The sequence below is a fragment of the Apodemus sylvaticus genome, chromosome 1, assembly GCF_947179515.1.
Source record: "Apodemus sylvaticus chromosome 1, mApoSyl1.1, whole genome shotgun sequence".
NCBI lineage: Eukaryota > Metazoa > Chordata > Mammalia > Rodentia > Muridae > Apodemus > Apodemus sylvaticus.
This window is the reverse complement of record NC_067472.1, coordinates 191645147-191663671: the sequence shown is the minus strand read 5'-3', so window position 1 is coordinate 191663671 and position 18525 is coordinate 191645147. Positions and strand designations below refer to the sequence as shown.

Sequence of the window (18525 nt, the reverse complement as noted above, 5' to 3'; positions counted from 1 at the left end):
GAAGAAGAAGAAGAAATCAGTATGGGATGGTATTTCTCTGTCTGTAGCCTGGAGACCATTACTGCTGTATATGCGGTCTTCCCTGAGCCCTCAGATCCCCTTCATCCCCGCCCCCATCATCCTGTGCTCCTAATCACACCATTCAGGGTGACTCATAACCCTTCTTCTCACAGGATGTCTGCAGTGGCCGTGGTCTCCCTTCAAAACACCCACGGAAGAACAGTCAGTAGTTATCTAAGCACCCTTGCTATGCCAAAGCTCACATTTTACAGAGAGAAGGCACAAAGTAAACCCTGTAAACAGATAATGGAATTTAAGGGGAGATGGTTCAGGAGGTAAAGTATAAGCTGTGCAAGCATGAGGACCTGAGTTCAAATCCCCAGGTCCCGTGTAAAGTCGGGTGTGATGATGTGATTCTAGCATCTCAGTGTTCCTGCAGTAAAATAGGAGACAGAGAGAAAAGAATTCCCTGGGACCCATAGACCAGCTACCCTGGTGAGTAGCAAAAGAGACCCTGTCTCAAACAAGATGGGAGGTAAGGTCTGATACCTGAGGTTGTCCTCTGACCACCATATACACACCGTGACAAACATGCACCTCCATTTACACACGAGAGTGCATCTAAGCAAGTGTAGCCCTGTGGTAGGTAGGTTGGGGTTTGCCAGGTGAGAAATGATAGTGGGTGGGCAGATCAGATGGGAATCACAGAAGAAGAAGAGGAGAGACGAGGAATTGGCCGCTAATCTGCTCTGAGTTTTGCAGGCTTCAAATATGACATTACATCCGCTAACCAGCAATCAACATGGACAAGTCTCTTCTTACCTGATGTGGGCCAGCAAGAAGGCTCAGCGAATAAAGGCCTTAGCCACACAGCCAGACAATCAATAGAACCCACACACTGGAGGTAGAGAACTGACTCCACAAGTTGTCCTCTGACCTTCACAGGTACACCATCACACACACACACACACACACACACACACACACACACGTAAATGTAAAAACATTTTTACTTAGTATAATCATCTCTAGTTCCACTCATTTTCCCACAAATGGCATGAGGCCACCTCTTCTTCATGACTGAATAGTACTCCATTGTGTATTTTCCTTATTCATTCAACCATCTTCAGGCACCTAAGCTGATTGGCTCTTATAAATGATGTTGGGCAAATATCTGAAAATACTGGGCTTCAGTTTTCTCATGTAGATAAAGACATGCACTTGTCATGGGTTTAGGGGAGAAATGATGTACACTGCTTGGTCACTGCAGACCATAGCACAGGGGAAGTGTCTGACAAGATACCTCAGAAAGGAGTCTGTGTTCAGTTAGGGATGTGGCGGCTGTGCTAGACTTTTTGTTTGGGTTTGGGTTTTGTTGTTATTATCCTGATGTTTGAGCCCATTGTAGCCCAGGCTGGCCTCAAACTCAATATGTATCTGAGGATGTCCTTGAACTCATGATCCTCCCCCCTCAAGCTTCTCAGTATTGGGGTCACAAGTCTGTGTATCCATGACCAGCTGGTGTGACACTGGGGATGGAACCAGGCCTCCATGTGTGCTAGGCAAGCACTGTAACAATGGAGCTACATCCTCAAGTGGGTCTCACACTGTAGCCCAGGCTAGCCTCCAACTTACTGCATAGCTCAGGCTAGCCTTAAAGTCAACACAGTTCTCCTGCCTCAGCCTCCAGGCTGGTATTACAGGAGTGTTAGATTACTGTTATGTCCAAGTCACCCTGGGACCCCCAGGAGAAGAACTCTAAGAACTGCAGACCCGATACAGAGAAACACAAGAGTCTTTTAATAATTTGAGTCAGACTCGGATCGCAAAACTTTTGACTGCGCAGAACAGAGTGTGACTCCGCGCCTAGGAGCTGTGGTGTTTTTATACAGCATAGTCAGGCATTCTTTGGATTTTAGGGTGACATGGGGAGGTGACAAGGGAAGTCATCTTTCAAACAGGATATCAGGATGTTCAGGCAGTGGGGGTGGAATCGCGCTCCTGGGAGGGGGAACTCTTCTGACCTGGGAAGTAACTTTCTGGTGCTATCAGGAACTGGTGTGTTTTGACAACTAGCCACAGCTGCCTGGGCTGCTTGAATACCCTCCTCTCACGCCCCCAACCCGGGACCCTTATCTCTCCAAGGATGTTTGGTTTTCCCTTCTTCCCAAGGACAGGCGCCAGCTGCAGGGGGTGAGGGGTGGGGGTCATTGGGGGATAGCATTATTACTCTGAAAGGCCAGGGAGGGGGAGGGGAGCCCTGGGGAGCCCTGCGTTAGCTGGGGGGGGGGAGTGGGTGGAGAATGGGGGGAAGAACAGGGAAGAGGAGAAAGTTCTTCAAGTAGCAAGAAGGCACAGAGGCTGCCTGTGACCACTTCACCACCACATCCAGCTTTGTCAAGGGTTCTCAGCCTGCGGACCCTTTGGGGTCCTATATCAGGCATCCTGCCTATCAGATATTTACATTATCTGACAAAACGACAGTTCTGCAGGAGCAACAAGACACCGCTGTGGTTGGGGTCACCACAACACGAGGAACTGTATTGAAGTGCCTCAGCATCGGGAAGGTTGCGGGCCACTGTGCTGGGTATTTAATGAGACAAGACTCAGCCCTCAGCTCCACAGGGGCTGATGGAAGGCAATTTTCCTAGGAAGACAGAAGAGGAAAGGCAGGTAGAATCTAGAGCCAGGGAAGAGGCAAATATCGGTAGGTGCTCCGGAAGCCAGGACGCACCCTGGCCCTGGAGATACAGTGTTTGCTCTCCCTTTCCACAGCCACTCTCTGCGTGACCCAGCTGTGAGAGCAAGTGGCCCAACCACTCCACACCTTACCGTCCCTAGTCAAGAGGAAATCCAACCTTTATCCCAACCCCCCAGCGCGGGGGAGGACTCACAGATATATTTAAGGAGGAGCGGTTCACGCAGACACGTGACCAAGTGTGACAGCAGATTGTTATTATTCTGCGGTTACAATGGGCACGCATAATTTCCGGGATCCCCTACAGTCAACCCTGCTCCCCCACACCCACACCCCCCCCCCGCCCTCCGCACTAGAGACTGTGTACCTGCCCCGCCCCTGAGCCAACCCCGCCCCTGAGCCAGCTCTGCCAGCAGTGCCAGGTGAACACTTAGGTATGCAGAAGCCACAAGGCCTGGGAGGAGGGAGGAGGAGGAGGAGTCTAGAATACAAGGGAGGGAGAGCGGCAGGCTGAGAGCCCGTCAGAGCCAGCCGGCAGGTGAGGAGGGCAGGCCCTAGTCTGACGAAGGAGAGCGCTGGGGGCTGGATGCGCGGATTTGAGAGAGGAAAGTTAGACCCTGGACCTTGAGTCTGAAGGAGGAGAGCTGAGCTCTAGAGTTCTGGATCTGAGAAAGAAGGTACCCTGTAGACCCCTGGATCTGAGCAAGGAGGGGCTGGAGTCTCTAGACTCTTGGATCTGAGAGATGAGGTCCCCCCTGGACTCCTTGGTCAGAACAAGGCAGTGTGGGTCTAAACTCTTGGATTTGCAGTATAAAGTTCTCACTGGCCCCCTGGTTTTGAGAAAAGAAGACTGGGTCTTGGAACACCTTCCAAGTGTGAGAGAAGACAGCCAAAATCTGGACTTCAATGTCTGAAGGAGGGCTGGAGGCCAGGCTTCTAAGTCTAAGGGAAGATGGCTGGGCTCTGAACCCCTGGGACTCAGGGGAAATGGTCAGGGGCCTGGAGTCCTCCGGTTGAGGGAGGGGGTTGGGTCAGGATCATGTGCCTGAAGCCAAGTTAGTCATTTGCCTTTGCGCACTCTCGAGGTACCTCCAAGGAGACAGAGCACCTCATCTTGCCACCATGAGCACCTCCACAGGGTAAGTACCCTCTGCCCTGCTGCCCTAGCCCCCCTCCCACCCTTCCCCCACACCTGCAGATCCTGTTTCTACAGCCCAGGCTCTAGACACTCAGGAGGAATGTTCCCCTCCCTGCCCAGCCTCTGGTTAGGCACAGGCAGAAGGGGTTCCGTGGTAACTGTGGATACTCTGCCCTGGTATGGCTCTGGCAGGGGTACACCACCTCCCGGAACCCAGCCCCTCCTCTAGAGAAACGGGAATGGGGATGCATTTTGAGAGATGACAGAAAGAATCTCGCAGGACAGGACTCAGCTGACTATTCCCATGACAGGCACTCAACTACCACTGTTCCCATCCTTATCTTAGGTTTTTTGTGTTTTTTGTTTTGGGGGGTTTTTTTGATTTTTTGTTTTTTGTTTGTTTGGTTTTGGTTTTTGGTTTTTCTGAGACAGGGTTTCTCTGTGTAGCCTTGGCTGACCTGGAACTCACTCTGTAGACCAGGCTGACCTCGAACTCAGAAATCCACCTGCCTCTGCCTCCCAGAGTGCTGGGATTACAGGCGTGCACCACCACCGCCCGGCTTCCTTATCTTAGTTTTAAATATCGACCCTCTGCTCAAAAAGCAGGGCTGAGGACAGTGAAGACACAAATCTCCCGGAGGGAGCAGGCTGAAGAGAGCTAAGAGGAAGGAGTAGAAATTAAACCGGGAGAGGTAGTGAGTACTCCAGCTCGATGGTGATCAAATGTAACAGGAAGGGTCAGGGCAAAAGCAGGAGTCTGACCAGCCTTGACTGCCCAGCTCTGACCTGCTGTTTTTCTGGTAGAAATGGGGATTTAAGAAACTACAGGGAGTGGGGACATGGCTCAGCTAACAGAGTGTTTGCTTCTTGTATGAAACACTGGGGTCTAATCTGTAATACCACATAAGCAAGGATGGACACAATATTAACCCCAGCATTCGAGGCAGAGGCAGGCGGATCTCTTTAGGCTCAAGGCCAACCTGGTCTATATAGCAAGTCCCAAGCCAGGAATAGCTACATAGTGAAATAGCGAGACACTGTTTACACACACACACACACACACACACACACACACGTCATGGAGTTTTATGCCTGTCTTCCCAGTACTTAAGATATAAAGGAAGTAGGATCAGGAGTTCAAAGTCATCCTAAGCTTTGGGGCCAGACTGGGCTACATGTGACTATATCTCAACAACAATAAAAAAAGACTTATTGCAATTTGGTAATTTTGCAAAATTGTAAATTTGAGAGGAGACCGAGGACAGGAAGAGCCGGGGACTGACTTGCCTGGGAAGATCTGAGCCATGGTGGGAGGGAAGGAGATGATTCCCTGCCTGCTCTAGCTACTGATCGCTGGTGTATCAATCACCATTTATTGAGCAACCACTGGGTGCTAAGCCCTTTGAATCACCATAATCAGAAGAGTTATTATTACCAGGACTGAAAAATACTTCGCCTACTGGGTTGGATTCATATGACAGCTACAGCAGGGAGATGCTCTACTCTGTTACAGGAAGGGAAACTGAGGTAGGAAAAATTAGGTCCTTTTGCCAGGGTCTTATACTGTTGTTATTGGTTTTTATAGATTTATTTTAATTTTTAGTATTTTGTGTGTGTTTGTGTGTCTGTATGTCTGTGGATTTGTGTACATGAGTGCAGTGCTTGAAGTCAAAAGAAAGTGTTGGCTCCCTGGAGCCGCAGTTGCAGGCCCTCGTGAGCCGCCTGACGTGGGTGTTGGGAGCTGACCTTGGAGCCTCTGGAAGAGTAGCCCTTGGGTTTCTCCACTCAGCCAGTCCTCCAACCCTCGGGTCTTATTCTTTGCATTGTGTGGATTTTTTCTTTTATTTGTGTCTCAGTCAGGGTTTCTTGGTCATGACGTTTGTGCAGGATTAGAAACCCCGACTAAGACGGTTCGTTTGTTGTTGTTTGTAGCTCTGTTGTATTTTGTTTTGTTTACAAGGTCTTGCTCTTGTTTTATTGTTGGTTTTGGGTTTAGGTTTGTTTTTTTGTTTTTTGTTTTTGTGACAGGGTCTCATTCTGTAGCCCTGGCTGGCCTCAAACTTAAATAAATCATCCTTTCTGTCTCCTGAGGTCTGGGATTGTGAGTGCGTACCAATCTCAACAGGCTCTGCCCTGCATGTTAACATTAGTCAGGGTTCTCTAACGGTACGGAACCGATCGGATCACACACACACACACACACACACACACACACACACGATTTATTAGAGTGGCTTCTATGCTGTGGTTTGGGTAGTCCAGAATCGGCTGTCTCACGGCAGAAAAGCCAAGAGTCCAGCTGTTAACTCAGTTTCCTGGAGTGGAGGTGTGAGAGGTGGAGTCCCCCAGGAATTCCCAGAGAGCTGCTTTGACCTGCATTAGAGTCCTGAAAAAATGTCTTCTAACACCAGCAACGCAAGGCCTCAGCAGGAGGCTAGGCGAACAGCGAGAGTGAGGGCGAGCAGGCAAAACATAGATGCGACCTGTCACATGGGCTGCCACCACAGGCGTGGTCCACGTAGCATGGTCTTCCCTTCATCCAATGACTCAACTGAGGAGAGCTCTCAGAGACGAGCCCAGTGACTTGGATTTTAGTTGATTTCCTATGTAGTCAAGTTGACAACCAAGGTTAGCCACTAGTTGTTTTTTTTTTGTTTGTTTGTTTGTTTGTTTTTTAGTTGTCTCTCTGTCTCTATCTCTCTGTCTCTCTGACGTGTGTGTAAGGGTGGAGGGAGGGATGCCTGCATAAACCAGAAGATGTCATTGGTCCCCTGGAGCTGGAATGACAGGTGGTGCTAAGCAGCCTGGTTCCCTGGAACTGACTGGGTCCTCTAGAAAGGCAACTAATTCTCTTAACAACTGAGCCAAGTCTCCAGCCCCCATTGGCTTTCTGAATTTTAGCTTAGAAGCGGATATGACGGTCCGTGTCTGCAATCCCAGCACACTGGCAGCCCAGGCGGTAAGAGCAGGCGTTCAGGACCATCCTAGCTACACAGTGATTCCAAGACTCTATCTCAAAATTGCAAAAGCATTTTTATTAAAAGAAAGAGAGGGGGGGTGAGGGGCTGGGCATAGTGATGCGTGTTCTTAATTCCAGCAGCTGGGAGGCAGAGACAGGAGGATCTCTATACGTGTGAGGCCTCGTCTACTGTAGTGGAGGTCAGAACAGTCAGGGTTACATAGCTGGCTGTAAGCAGCCTGGCCTGGTTACCCGGAACTGAACTAGGGCCCTGCATCTCAGGGTGAGAGGGAGAAAAGAGAGAGAGGGGCAGGCAGGCAGGCAGGCAGGCAGGCAGACAGACAGACAGACAGAGACAGACAGAATATTTGAATCCAGGACTATGTGATGTAAAAGTCTCTGACCTCCCTGCCCCAACACACTCACACATCATCACATCATATCTTTTTTTTTTTTTTTTTGGTCTTGATTTTTTTTGAGACAGGGTTGCTCTATGTAACAGCCCTGGCTATCCTGGAACTCTCTTTGTGTACCAAGCTGGCCTCAGACTCACACCTCTGCCTCCTGACTGCTGGGATTAAAGGCGTGCACCACCATACCCAGCTTATACCATACCATTTTCTTTAGCAGTAGTGTGCCCTGCTCTCGTCTGCTCAGACCTTCTGTGGCTCTCCCTTACCCTCCCTGATGCATGCCTGCAGGGTCTATTCCCAGCCCCACCATCCCTCTAACCCCTTGTTGTTTTCTTCACCAGGCCTGAAGCTGCACCCAAACCAAGTGCAAAGTCAATCTACGGTGAGCTTGAGGGTTAAAGAGACCAAGAACAAGGCTCTTGGGAAAAGAGAGAATGCAGCCTGTGGTCCTGAGGAGGAAGGGATACAAATCTGGACTCTTGGATCTGAGAGAGGAGGCTGGGGTCAGAGATCCTGGGTCCGAGGGGGGAGAGCTGCAGCCTGGACTCCTGGGTCCGAGGGAGGAGGGCTGCAGTCTAGACTCCCGGATGTGAGGGAGGAGGGCTGGGGTCAGGGATCCTGGGTCTGAGGGAGGAGGGCTGCAGCCTGGACTCCTGGGTCCGAGGGAGGAGGGCTGGAGTCTAGACCCCTGGATCTGAGGGAGGAGGGCTGGAGTCTAGATTCCTGGGTCCGAGGGAGGAGGGCTGCAGCCTGGACTCCTGGGTCTGAGGGAGGAGGGCTGGAGTCTAGACTCCTGGGTCTGAGAAAGGAGGGCTGGAGTCTAGACTCCTGGGTCTGAGGGAGGAGGGCTGGAATCTGGACTCCTAGGTCTGAGGGAGGAGGGCTGGAGTCTAGACTCCTGGGTCTGAGAGAGGAGGGCTGGGGTCAGGGATCCTGGGTCTGAGGGAGGAGGGCTGCAGCCTGGACTCCTGGGTCTGAGGGAGGAGGGCTGGAGTCTAGACTCCTGGGTCTGAGGGAGGAGGAGGGCTGGGGTCCGGGTCTAAGGAACCAGGCTGCAGTCTAACTCCTGCATGCACTTCCCCTCCCACCCCTCCTTAGAACAGAGAAAACGTTACTCCACGGTGGTTATGGCTGATGTGTCCCAGTATCACGTCAATGTGAGTCTGGGGCCTGTGTTTCCCTGAGATGTTTCTTGAGGAGATGGAAGTGACAGGCCTTTTGAAAACAGGGACTGGGGCGGGGCAGCAATCGAGATATAGAGTGAATGAATAAGAAAGAGAGGGAGGGAGGAGGAAGGGAGGGAAGAAAAAGAAAGGAAAGAAAGAAGGAAAAGACTCTAGGAAAACTCAGCTCTTCCCTCCCCACGGACATCTATCTGCCCTCAAGGCCTGAGAACTCAGATCTGTCAGATCTTCTCTGAGCCGTCCCAACCAGCCACAGTTCTGTCTGTGGTCCAGGAGAGGGCAAAGAGAGGAGGCACTTAAGAGAGTTTAATCCTTATTCTTTACTGCCCTCGAGGAGCCCCCAATCTTGGTTTGAAGACGTCCTAATTGGAAGGAAATCGAATCAGTGCTGGCCACTGAAGAAACCCTGCTGGGTTTGGAGGGTTGTTTGTTTTGGTTTTTTCTTTGTTATTGTTGTTGTTAATGTCTTTCTGGGAGGAGTAATAGGCTGACTTGGAACTACCTCCAGAAGCCCTTAGGCAGCCTGGCACCAGTTTGGCATTGCCTGGGACTCAACTGCGTCCTTTGTCTCCTGCCAGCACCTGGTCACCTTCTGCTTGGGAGAGGAAGATGGAGTGCACACTGTGGAAGACGCTTCCAGAAAGCTGGCAGTCATGGACAGCCAGGGACGCGTCTGGGCACAGGAGATGCTACTGAGAGTGTCACCCGATCACGTGACTCTGCTTGATCCGGTCACCAAGGTGCCAGGGAACACTTGGGTGGAGAGTGAAATGGGGCTGAGGTCTGAGGGGTGAATCTCGGCTCCGAAGCGGTCTTCCCCTGGGAACTTTGGCAAGCTGCCCTTTGAAGCCTCACCCACTAAACAGGGTGTTATTTCTACGCCCCTGAACTCTTTCGGTTGCCTTGCCCCAAGTCCTGGGCGCTAATAGTAGCAGTAATAGGAATCTGTGCCTCCGTTTACCCTGCGGCCCCGTCCTGCAGGAGGAACTAGAGTCATATCCTCTCGATGCCATCGTGCGCTGCGACGCGGTGATTCCCCGAGGACGGAGTCGCTCGTTGCTGCTCCTGGTGTGCCAAGAGCCAGAGCGTGCACAGCCGGACGTCCATTTCTTCCAGGGTCTGCTCCTTGGGGTGAGTGGGCGTGGCTCCAGGAGGCTTTTTCTAGAAGAGGATCGGGGGCGGGGCTTCCATGTTTGGGGCGGGGCCTGAGGCAAACAGAAGGGCGTGGCCTAGGAAAGCGGGTCTGAGGGGGAGCCAGAACTGAGGACAGGTCGAACTCTAGACCAAGACTGAATGTGCCGATGGCAAGAAGATGCAGACCAAAGACTGAGACGGTTTGAGGCTTTGAGAAAAATATAAGAAAGATGGTTGAAAGCAGGCGGAGCCAAGATGAGGGCCCATGGGGTTCGTCTAAGACAATCGGAGGCAAAGCGCTGAGAACAAGAGGCCGGGAAGGCAATGGGTGGGGCGTAAGAGCGGAGATCTTAAAGTATGATTGGCAGGCGGAGCTGATCCGTGAGGACATCCAAGGGGCTCTGCAGAACTCCCGCTCCGGACGTGGGGAACGCAGGGCAGCAGCGCTCAGGTGAGGGGAAGGGGACGCAGAGCGTTCTGGGGGAAAAAAGTTCTCCCACCTATGGACCTCACTCTCCTCAGCTAAGAATCGAACTTGATACGAACAGTCTAGAGTGGTGCATGTGGTCACAAGTTAGCCTTGGCCAGCTCTTACTTGTACCTCCCAGACAAAGGTGACCGCCCCGCCCCAGTCCTCCACTTTAGCCTGTCTTGGTCTTTGCTTTCTCCATCTCCGTATCCAGTTTCTCATTATGAAATCCTGGCCTTCGTTTGACCCCCCCCCCCCCGTCCTACCCCCCTCGGGTGCCCCAGCCTCGGTCTCCCCCGCCCCCTTCTCTTTACTCAGGGCGACGCAGGAGGAGCTGCGACGCGGCGCCTCTCCAGCAGCGGAGACGCCGCCCTTACAGCGCCGCCCGTCGGTGCGCGCGGTGATCAACTCCGTGGAACCATCCGCGGTCCGCGAGCGACCCCAAGTGGAGCCAATTCCAGAGACCGAGGAAGCGAGGAAACCCGACCCGGAGCGCACGACTAGCAAGGCTGACCCTACCTCCCCGGACCTGGGCCCAAGGGGTCCTGAGCTGGCGGGTCTGCAGGCGGAGCGGGATGTGGTGAGCATGCGTGAGAGACACCAGCTTGGAGAAAAAGATTCCCTTGACAATCAAGTCAGACCTGGAGTGGGGAGCGAGATTGAGGAACTGGTGACGAGCTGACGAGATGCCGGCTCGGGGTGTGGGGGTGGCACTTAATTCTACAAGTCTGGCTAGAGTCTTTGATATAGACCACTCGCTGCTCCAGATATGGGCGTGGCCTGACCTAAGGGGTGTGTCCAGGAGTTCAGATTGGAGCCCTGGACCTAGCCCTGAGTCGGAGACCCAGGAGCGTCGCTCTTACCCTTCTTGCTTGTGTCAGGACATTCTGAACCACGTGTTTGACGACGTGGAGAGTTTTGTATCCAGACTGCAAAAGTCAGCAGAGGCTACCCGGGTTTTGGAGCACCGCGAGAGAGGCCGCAGGACACGACGTCGAGCTGCTGGAGGTAAGGGGGAGGGGGGCCTCCACATCGGACAAGAACACACCTTCCTAAATGGTGTCCAAATATCCTCTCTCCCTGGGGTCTCCCACCACCAGCCAGGTCTGACTTCCTAAGGCCATCTGTTTGGGTGTTTACACCTCTGGAACTATTATCTAATGCTTTCCTGGCGTCCCCACCACCTGTTTGTTCCCTACCCACAGAGGGTCTTCTGACACTGAGGGCCAAGCCACCCACCGAGGCTGAATACACCGATGTGCTTCAGAAAATCAAATATGCCTTCAGTCTGCTGGTGAGGATGCATCCATTGCCGGGCATCGATGGAGGAGGGCACTGGGACTTTGACCCATCCATCATTCGGGCACTGATAATAAATGACCTCCTTTCACTCCAGGCCCGGTTGCGCGGCAACATCGCCAACCCCTCCTCTGCAGAGCTGTTGCACTTTCTGTTTGGACCTCTGCAGATGGTGAGCCTCGTTCTCAGCCCTCGGGGCTCCCCTGCTTTAGAAGGATTGAGATTCCATTTCGAGAAGGTCTTGTTGGCATGCTCATTTCTATTGGCCCGCGGTAGATTGTGAACACTTCAGGCGGCCCCGAGTTCGCGAGGGGTGTGCGACGACCGCATTTGACGTTGGAGGCTGTGGCGCTGCTCCGCGACAATGTCACTCCTCGCGAAAACGAACTATGGACCTCGCTGGGGGACTCCTGGACCCGCCCAGGGTGAGAGGGGAAACCAGAGTGCAGGGGGCTGACTTGGCCGCAGGACGCTGCTGGATTGAGGAGGGGACAGGACTTGAAATAAATGCTAGGATTCAACTGGAGAAAGGGCGCGAAATTAGCGTGAAGGAAAGGTTGAAGCAAATGGCGGGAGATTAGAGAATTTGAGACAGACTAGGGGGCGAGGAGGGTTGCCTAGGTGAGTGGGACTCAGCTGCAAGGAAAATGTGGGCCATATAGGAAGATGAAAGGGAGGCTTCAGGAAGGAGGCGGAGCCCGAGACTGGGAGTGGGTCAAAGGGCAAGATGGACTGATGTGTTGAGAAAGTAGCTAAGCCGGGCAGTGGTGCCACAGGCCTTTAATCCCAGCACTTGGAAGGCAGAGGCAGGATCTCTGAGTTCAAGACCAGCCTGGTCTATAGAGTGAGTTGTAAGTTCCCATGGGGGAGGGAGGGAGGGAGGGAGAGGGGGGCAGGCAGTGGTGGATACACCTTTAATCCCAGCACTTGGGAGGCAGAGGCAAGCGGATTTCTGAGTTTGAGGCCAGCCTGGTCTACAGAGTGAGTTCCAGGACAGCCAGGGCTACACAGAGAAACCGAGTGGGGCTTAGAGGGTGGAAGCAGCCAGGTTTGCAGGAAGAGAGAACTGTGAAATAATGTCCCTGGGTTGGTTTGGCCTTAACCTTCTGATGGGTCCCCGATGACAGGGTGGAGCTGACCCCTGAAGAAGGGTCTCCATACAGCCCAGAATTCTACAGCGGCTGGGAGCCTCCGGCCACTAACCCCCAGGGCCGCCCCTGGGAGGACCCAGTGGAAAAACAGCTACAGCACGAGAAGCGGCGCAGGCAGGTAAAGAAGGTGGAGCTGGAGCCGCCAGGGAAGCGCCAAGCTCCTCCTCCTCGCACCACGCGCGGGGGTGGGGGGGGAGGGGAGCCGGGAAAACTGAGGTCTAGCCTACCTGACCCCAAACTCTCTTACTTCCCACAGCAAAGCGCCCCTCAGGTCGCAGTCAATGGGTGAGTGTCCACTGCAAAGCCGCCAGGAGCGGGGTTGGGAGGACTGAGTCCCAGGGTCATCCGGCCGGCCAGCCGCTGACTCCGACTCTTCCTTTTTCTCTTGTCTTTTTCCCCCCTCTGCCTCCCCGGCTCTTTGCAGGTGGGTGAGGTGGTAAGGCAGCGGGGCTGGGGCTGGGGTGGGGGTAGCAATAAGGAGGGGGGTGGGAGAAGCCCAGATCTGTGGGTCCAAGGGAAGAGGGATTGGAGGCTCAGATTCCTGAAGCTGTGAGTGTTAGGTGCGAAGAGTGGACGGTATGTCTAAGGGCTTAGACCCCAGTGTCCTCAAAAAAAAACTGAAAAAGTGCAGTTTGGTATTCTGGAACCCGGGAGAGCATCATGCTTGGGTCCCTAGAGCATAAAATACTGGATGTTAGGGAAAAGATGAAAACCTGAAAACAGGGTTGGTACCTGGGGACGAGTGAGAGAAAACATTAGAAATGTTTTTTTTTTTTACATTTCTAATTTTACATTTCTGACAGAGGACAAAATAAAATAAAATAAAATGCTGGCGTCTCTGGGCCACTAACGGAGGTGGGACTTCCGGCTTCCTAATGCTCTAAGAAACAGCACCTACTGGGGGGGGGGGGAGGGGCAGGCCAGAACGCTTGCAGAGCTAACAAGATCTAGGGACTTGAAGGTCGAGACCTGGACTCCTGCCTACTTGGCTGGGAAAGAAAGAACTAGGGACCTAAATTTATGGTTCTAACAAACCGTGGGAAGCTGAGGGTTTGTAGATCCAGAGGAGGAAAATGATGGAGAGGGGGTCACATTTCTAGGATGCTTGGGCAAACGGGGGCCAAGAGTGGGCAGAGCAGGTGTGGGTTGAGAACAGAATGCTGGAGATAGGGAATATGAATGGCGGGGGGTCTAAGTGAGGGCCCCAGCAGAGGGTCTCATCAGGGACGGCATACTGGGAGCTGTCAGCCCCACACGGGGGGTGCCAAGACCCTGAAGACCCCCCCTCTCCCTTCCACAGGTAGGCCTGATCCGGGATGAGGTCTCTCTTGTTGGGGGAGGGGCAGGGCAGAGCCAACTGTCCCCTAAGCTATCTGGTGTTGCAGGACGTCTTCCTCTGTCTGCTTCTGAATCACAGACTTGGCACCTCTAGCTTTTACTCACCTTCTCTGGCTGTAATTTCTTTGCCTGGAGACATGAGACGTCTCTGGTGCTGTGAAGGGCTTACGGAGAGAGCTCAAGGCTGTGGCTTCAAATCTAGAGTTCAAATCTAGCTGCATACAGAGCAGTTCAGAGGGACCCCAACAAGGACTGCCAGGGCCCGTATGGCCAGAGTCCGCCACTCAGAGCCTGTCATCCCTGCAACTTAAAAACATGAAACAAGAGGATCAAAAGCTCTGGGCCTACCTGGACTACAGAATGGGCTCAAAGGCCAGCCTATGCAAAGCAGCAAGGCCTTGCCTCAAAATAAAATAAAATAAAATAAAATAAAATAAAAAATAGAGACTTGGGAGGTGCTAGAGACATAGCTTAGTAGTTAAGAGCACTAGCTGCTCTTCCAGAGGACCAGGACTCAGTTCCCATCACACATGCAACTCAAAACCATCTATAATCCTAGTTCCAGGAAATCCAACATCCTCTTAGGTCTCTGCAGGCACCTGGCACACAAGTTATGCACAGACTTACATGCAGACAAACATATCTGTATACATAAAATAAAATAGGGTTGCGATGTAGCTTAGTGACAGTGTTTGCCTAGAATCTACCAGTAAAGGGTTGGGGGCTCAGGAGTAGAGCAGCTGCCTGAGCTAGTGGGGAGGGGTTGGGAGGATGGGTTAATGGGAGAATTCCTGCTTGACTCTGGGGTGTGGCTCAGAAGTAGAGTACTTGCCTAGACTCTATTAGTAAGGGGCTGGGACATAGACCAGTGGTACGATGTCTGTCTAGCAGATGCAAGATACTGGGTTCAATCCCCCGTGACACAAAAAGGGTGGAAGGGGGGTAATAGTGAACTCTCTGGGGGAGGAAGGAGCTAGAGAGGTCCCTATTTCTAGAGCTACCCTGTAGCTCCGGGAGAACCGAATCTGAACACGGGTGATTGGCGTGCAGTGTGGTATAAGCCTCGCTCATCGTCCCAGTGGATGATCCCTATCCATCTGCCCTTTCTTGCTATCCGTTCTGAGTCCCACTATTCTCACTTCTAAAATGCAAGTGCAGAGCTGGAGAGAGGGCTTGGACGTTAAGAACACTCTCTGCCCTGGCAGAGGACCTGGGTTCAGTTCCTAGCACCACATGGTGGCCCACGACTACCTGTAACGTCGACTCTAGGATGCTCTCTTCTAGGCTCTGTGAGGACCACAACTAGACAGTACACATTCATAAGTGTAGGCAAAATGCACACAAGTAAAATTCAGAACAAAAAAAAAATGCAAGTGAGGACTTGGGCTCAGCATGCACAAGGCCCTGGGTTCGACCTCCACTACCCCAGAAAGAAACAGTAATCATAATACAACATGTTTACTGCATGATGCCAGGCAAGGACATGAGCCAACTATAGTCAAGCTGTGACTCCAGTGCCAAGTCTATATTAACATATTAACCTGGGGCCCTGCTCTTGCCCCTGCTTGGCTCTAACCCACCTCACATTAGCAACTTACAGTCCAGACCATTGAGGCTGGCTACCTCCTTATCGCCTACCTTTTTCATCCTCCCTAGTCATCAAGATCAAGATCCAGAACCGGAAACTGAGTCCCAGCTAGAAGAGAAAGCCAGAAAATGGGTTCTGTGTAATTATGACTTCCAGGCCCGAAATGGCAGCGAGCTGTCTGTCAAGCACCGAGATGTGTTGGAGGTTAGCGTTGTGGGGGCCTGAGACCCTGGAACTGGCCAGTTCTGCATAGACTACACATAGAACCAGGTCACGAATTTTCTGCTTATTCCCCCACTAGGTCCTGGATGACAGGCGCAAATGGTGGAAGGTCCGGGACCATCAGGGACAAGAGGGCTATGTACCCTATAATATCCTGACACCCCACCCTGGACCTCAGGTGCACCACAGCCAAAGCACCGCAAGAAACCTAGTAAGTCAGCGTATTCTTGCTTCTTCATTGAAAAGTGGGAGCCAGGTCCTAGGTCCTGGGGATGAGAATGGAGAAAATCAGGTGTGAAGGGTACTTCTTGGAAAGTGGAGTGTTCAGTTTATTGAGAAAGGGCCTGGAAGCCTTATCTTTGTGTCTCTGTCTCCCCAACCCCGACACACAGGCGCGCGAACACACACCTCCCCGCCCTCTCTTCATTCCCTTCCAGGAGACTAGCACACCTCCTCCCCCACCTGCCCCAGCTCCAGCCCCGATTCAGGTGCGGCCCCAGTGGGACAGTTGCGACAGTCTAAACAGTCTGGACCCCAGCGAGAAGGGTGAGTAGTGGAGAGTCACTCCGGGAAGTGATGGTTGTCTTCCCTTTTCAGAAAGGCTCCACTCTGGGCAACCTAGAGGCTCCCGACTCCCTGGCCCCAGAACCCTCAGTGCGCATTCCCTCCCTTCACGGTTTCCCTTCTGCAGAGAAATTCTCCCAGATGCTTTGTGTCAATGAGGAGCTGCAGGCGCGCCTGGCGCAGGGCCGTTCGGGTCCCAGCCGGGTAATCCCGGGGCCTAGAGCCCCGGAGCCCCAGCTCAGCCCGCGCTCTGAGGCCTCGGTGGTCCGTGCCTGGCTGCAGACCAAGGGCTTTAGCTCCGGGTGAGTGGGGTCCCGCTGCTACTTCGCAGCGTACAAGTAACAGATCTGGAAGTCGAGGTTTCAGTTGGTCTGGGGGTGGGAGCGGGAAAACTGGGGCAATTTGCATCGCCCAGCGACAGGCTCTGATCGGAGACCACAGGATAGAGCCTTCCTTTTCTGCAATCCGTGGTCTCCCGAGCCTGAGCCTCTCCGCCCAACTTCCTTGCTTAAGAGCTCTGATTGGACAAGCAGCTAGGTGGGTATGATATGATTGGTGGGACTGAAAGGGCTTGAGGTGTGACGGCCCCTGCTGCCTTCTTAGGACTGTGGATGCGCTCGGTAAGCTGACTGGTGCACAGCTCTTCTCGCTGCAAAAGGAGGAGTTGCGGGCAGTGTGCCCCGAGGAAGGGGCGCGAGTATACAGCCAAGTCACTGTGCAGCGCGCGCTGCTGGAGGTGAGAGAACCGCCCAGGCCCGGATGAGGCGGAGGGGGGTGGGGTCTCCCAGGATTCACATACTCATACTCAGATACCCCACCCTCCAGGATAGAGAAAAAGTATCAGAGCTGGAGGCCGTGATGGAGAAGCAAAAGAAAAAAGTGGAAGGCGAGACCAAAACAGAAGTCATTTGATCCTGCCTCCGTTCACAAAAAGTGATGAGACGGCCGGGTTCCCAGCGCCCCGTAGGACAACAGTCGCCAGGCTCCTCCCCATCGCCGGTGGCGATAGATGCCAAAGGATCTCCCACCCTGGGTTCCCCGCTATCCTGGCGGGCAGACTGCACTGACAATGTTGACCGGAACCCTTCTAGAGGGACTAATGGGAACGGGAAGGGGACAGAGCATAGACACTACCAGAGAGGCACACCCAAGAGGCGCAGTGATGGTCCTGTGCGTTGTGATGCGCTATAAACAGCCTCCTTTTAGACTATGTCCACCTGCTGTCCCCCTCTCTTGCCGCCTCCAAGGAGTCAGGAATCTAGGAGACACCCCATATTTTCTCTCCATAAACCTGGAGATTCCAGCCGAGGCACCAGTCTCTCCTCGCTCTAGCACGACCTACAGTCTCTCTGGTTCAAAACCCTTTCCTGGCTCCTCGTTGTTCTTGGTTCTGTCACCGAGCATGAGGCCTGGGATTTTCCTTTCAAACGCGGAGGGTGTCTCCTCCCACCCTCCATTTTGGGCCAACCTCTTCAATCACAGGCATTTCGCACTCACTGCTTCTGCTGGGTGGGGCAGCCTCCATCATGGTGGCTCTGCTCACCTGCATGCCACGATGCCTGTGCCAGCCACCAAGGATCCCGCTATGTTCCCTGGGCACACTATAGGCTCTTGGGTCTTTTGGTCCCCTGGAGAACTTCCTCCCTGCCAAGTCCTGCCACTTGTCCGGTTTACTTAGGTGGCTGATGAGGGTTGGATTTCTCATACAGACCAGGTCTTTCTTTTCCTGCCGTGGTGCTTCTCTTTGCATCCTTAATCACTTCTAAGAGTCCCATCGGTGCAGTCCGTCCATGCTCCCTAAGCTGTTCAGTTCTTACCTGCGCCAGCAGGTGGCACACCTCAAACCTAACCTAGAAAAGCCAGCCTTTGGGCCGACAGCTTCACTAGCCCCACTTCCTTCTAGAACATTAAACCACTGTAGATCTCCTTCCCTGACTCCTCAAGCGTGTCCCTTGGCTTCTCCTGGCGGATGGGATAAACCCTAACTCCATCATGAGATGATCACATGACCGCTCCAGGTCCAGAGGCCACTCCTCCCTTTTCAGGACTCCAGGCCCTGGTTATTGCCGTTTGCTCGGCCGGGAATGAATGTCCTGGCCCTTCGGAGTCTAACCCTGGCCTGCCATTCCCTATGTTGGGGTTGGGTGCTAAGTTGGTTGGTTTTGTTGGAGACGATCTGAATATAGCATCAAAGTCTCAATCCTCCTGGTTTAGTTTCCTGAATGCTGGGAGTCCTGGCAGATGCCCTGCTGCCTTCTTTTCTAAAAGAAACTTAAAAACACAAGCAGTTTGCCCAAACCGTTTTTGGTTCCTGTAATGAGCGCCCAGGAATGCAGACGGGATCGGCGGGCTTGCTGGAACATCAGGT

At 53.0% G+C, this 18525-nt stretch overlaps 1 protein-coding gene across 1 annotated transcript; it reads left to right on the top strand.

Moving 5' to 3' along the window:
• Nucleotides 1–3788: 3788 nt before the first annotated feature.
• Eps8l1 (EPS8 like 1) lies at nt 3789–18204 on the top strand. Its single transcript, XM_052170059.1, has 19 exons — nt 3789–3837; nt 7550–7590; nt 8307–8365; nt 8971–9132; nt 9374–9523; nt 9895–9977; nt 10314–10575; nt 10877–11003; nt 11201–11289; nt 11392–11466; nt 11571–11719; nt 12422–12563; nt 12702–12730; nt 15440–15575; nt 15673–15804; nt 16031–16139; nt 16285–16459; nt 16761–16893; nt 16983–18204. The coding sequence occupies exons 1-19, from the start codon at nt 3821–3823 to the stop codon at nt 17067–17069; spliced, it is 2157 nt and encodes a 718-aa protein (XP_052026019.1). The 5' UTR covers nt 3789–3820; the 3' UTR covers nt 17070–18204.
• The last annotated feature ends 321 nt before the right edge of the window (nt 18205–18525 follow it).

Coding starts and splice junctions, on each gene's coding strand:
- Eps8l1 (XM_052170059.1), top strand. Junction 12,564..12,701: donor ACGAGAAGCGGCGCAGGCAG/GTAAAGAAGGTG, acceptor TACTTCCCACAG/CAAAGCGCCCCTCAGGTCGC. Junction 15,805..16,030: donor AAAGCACCGCAAGAAACCTA/GTAAGTCAGCGT, acceptor ATTCCCTTCCAG/GAGACTAGCACACCTCCTCC.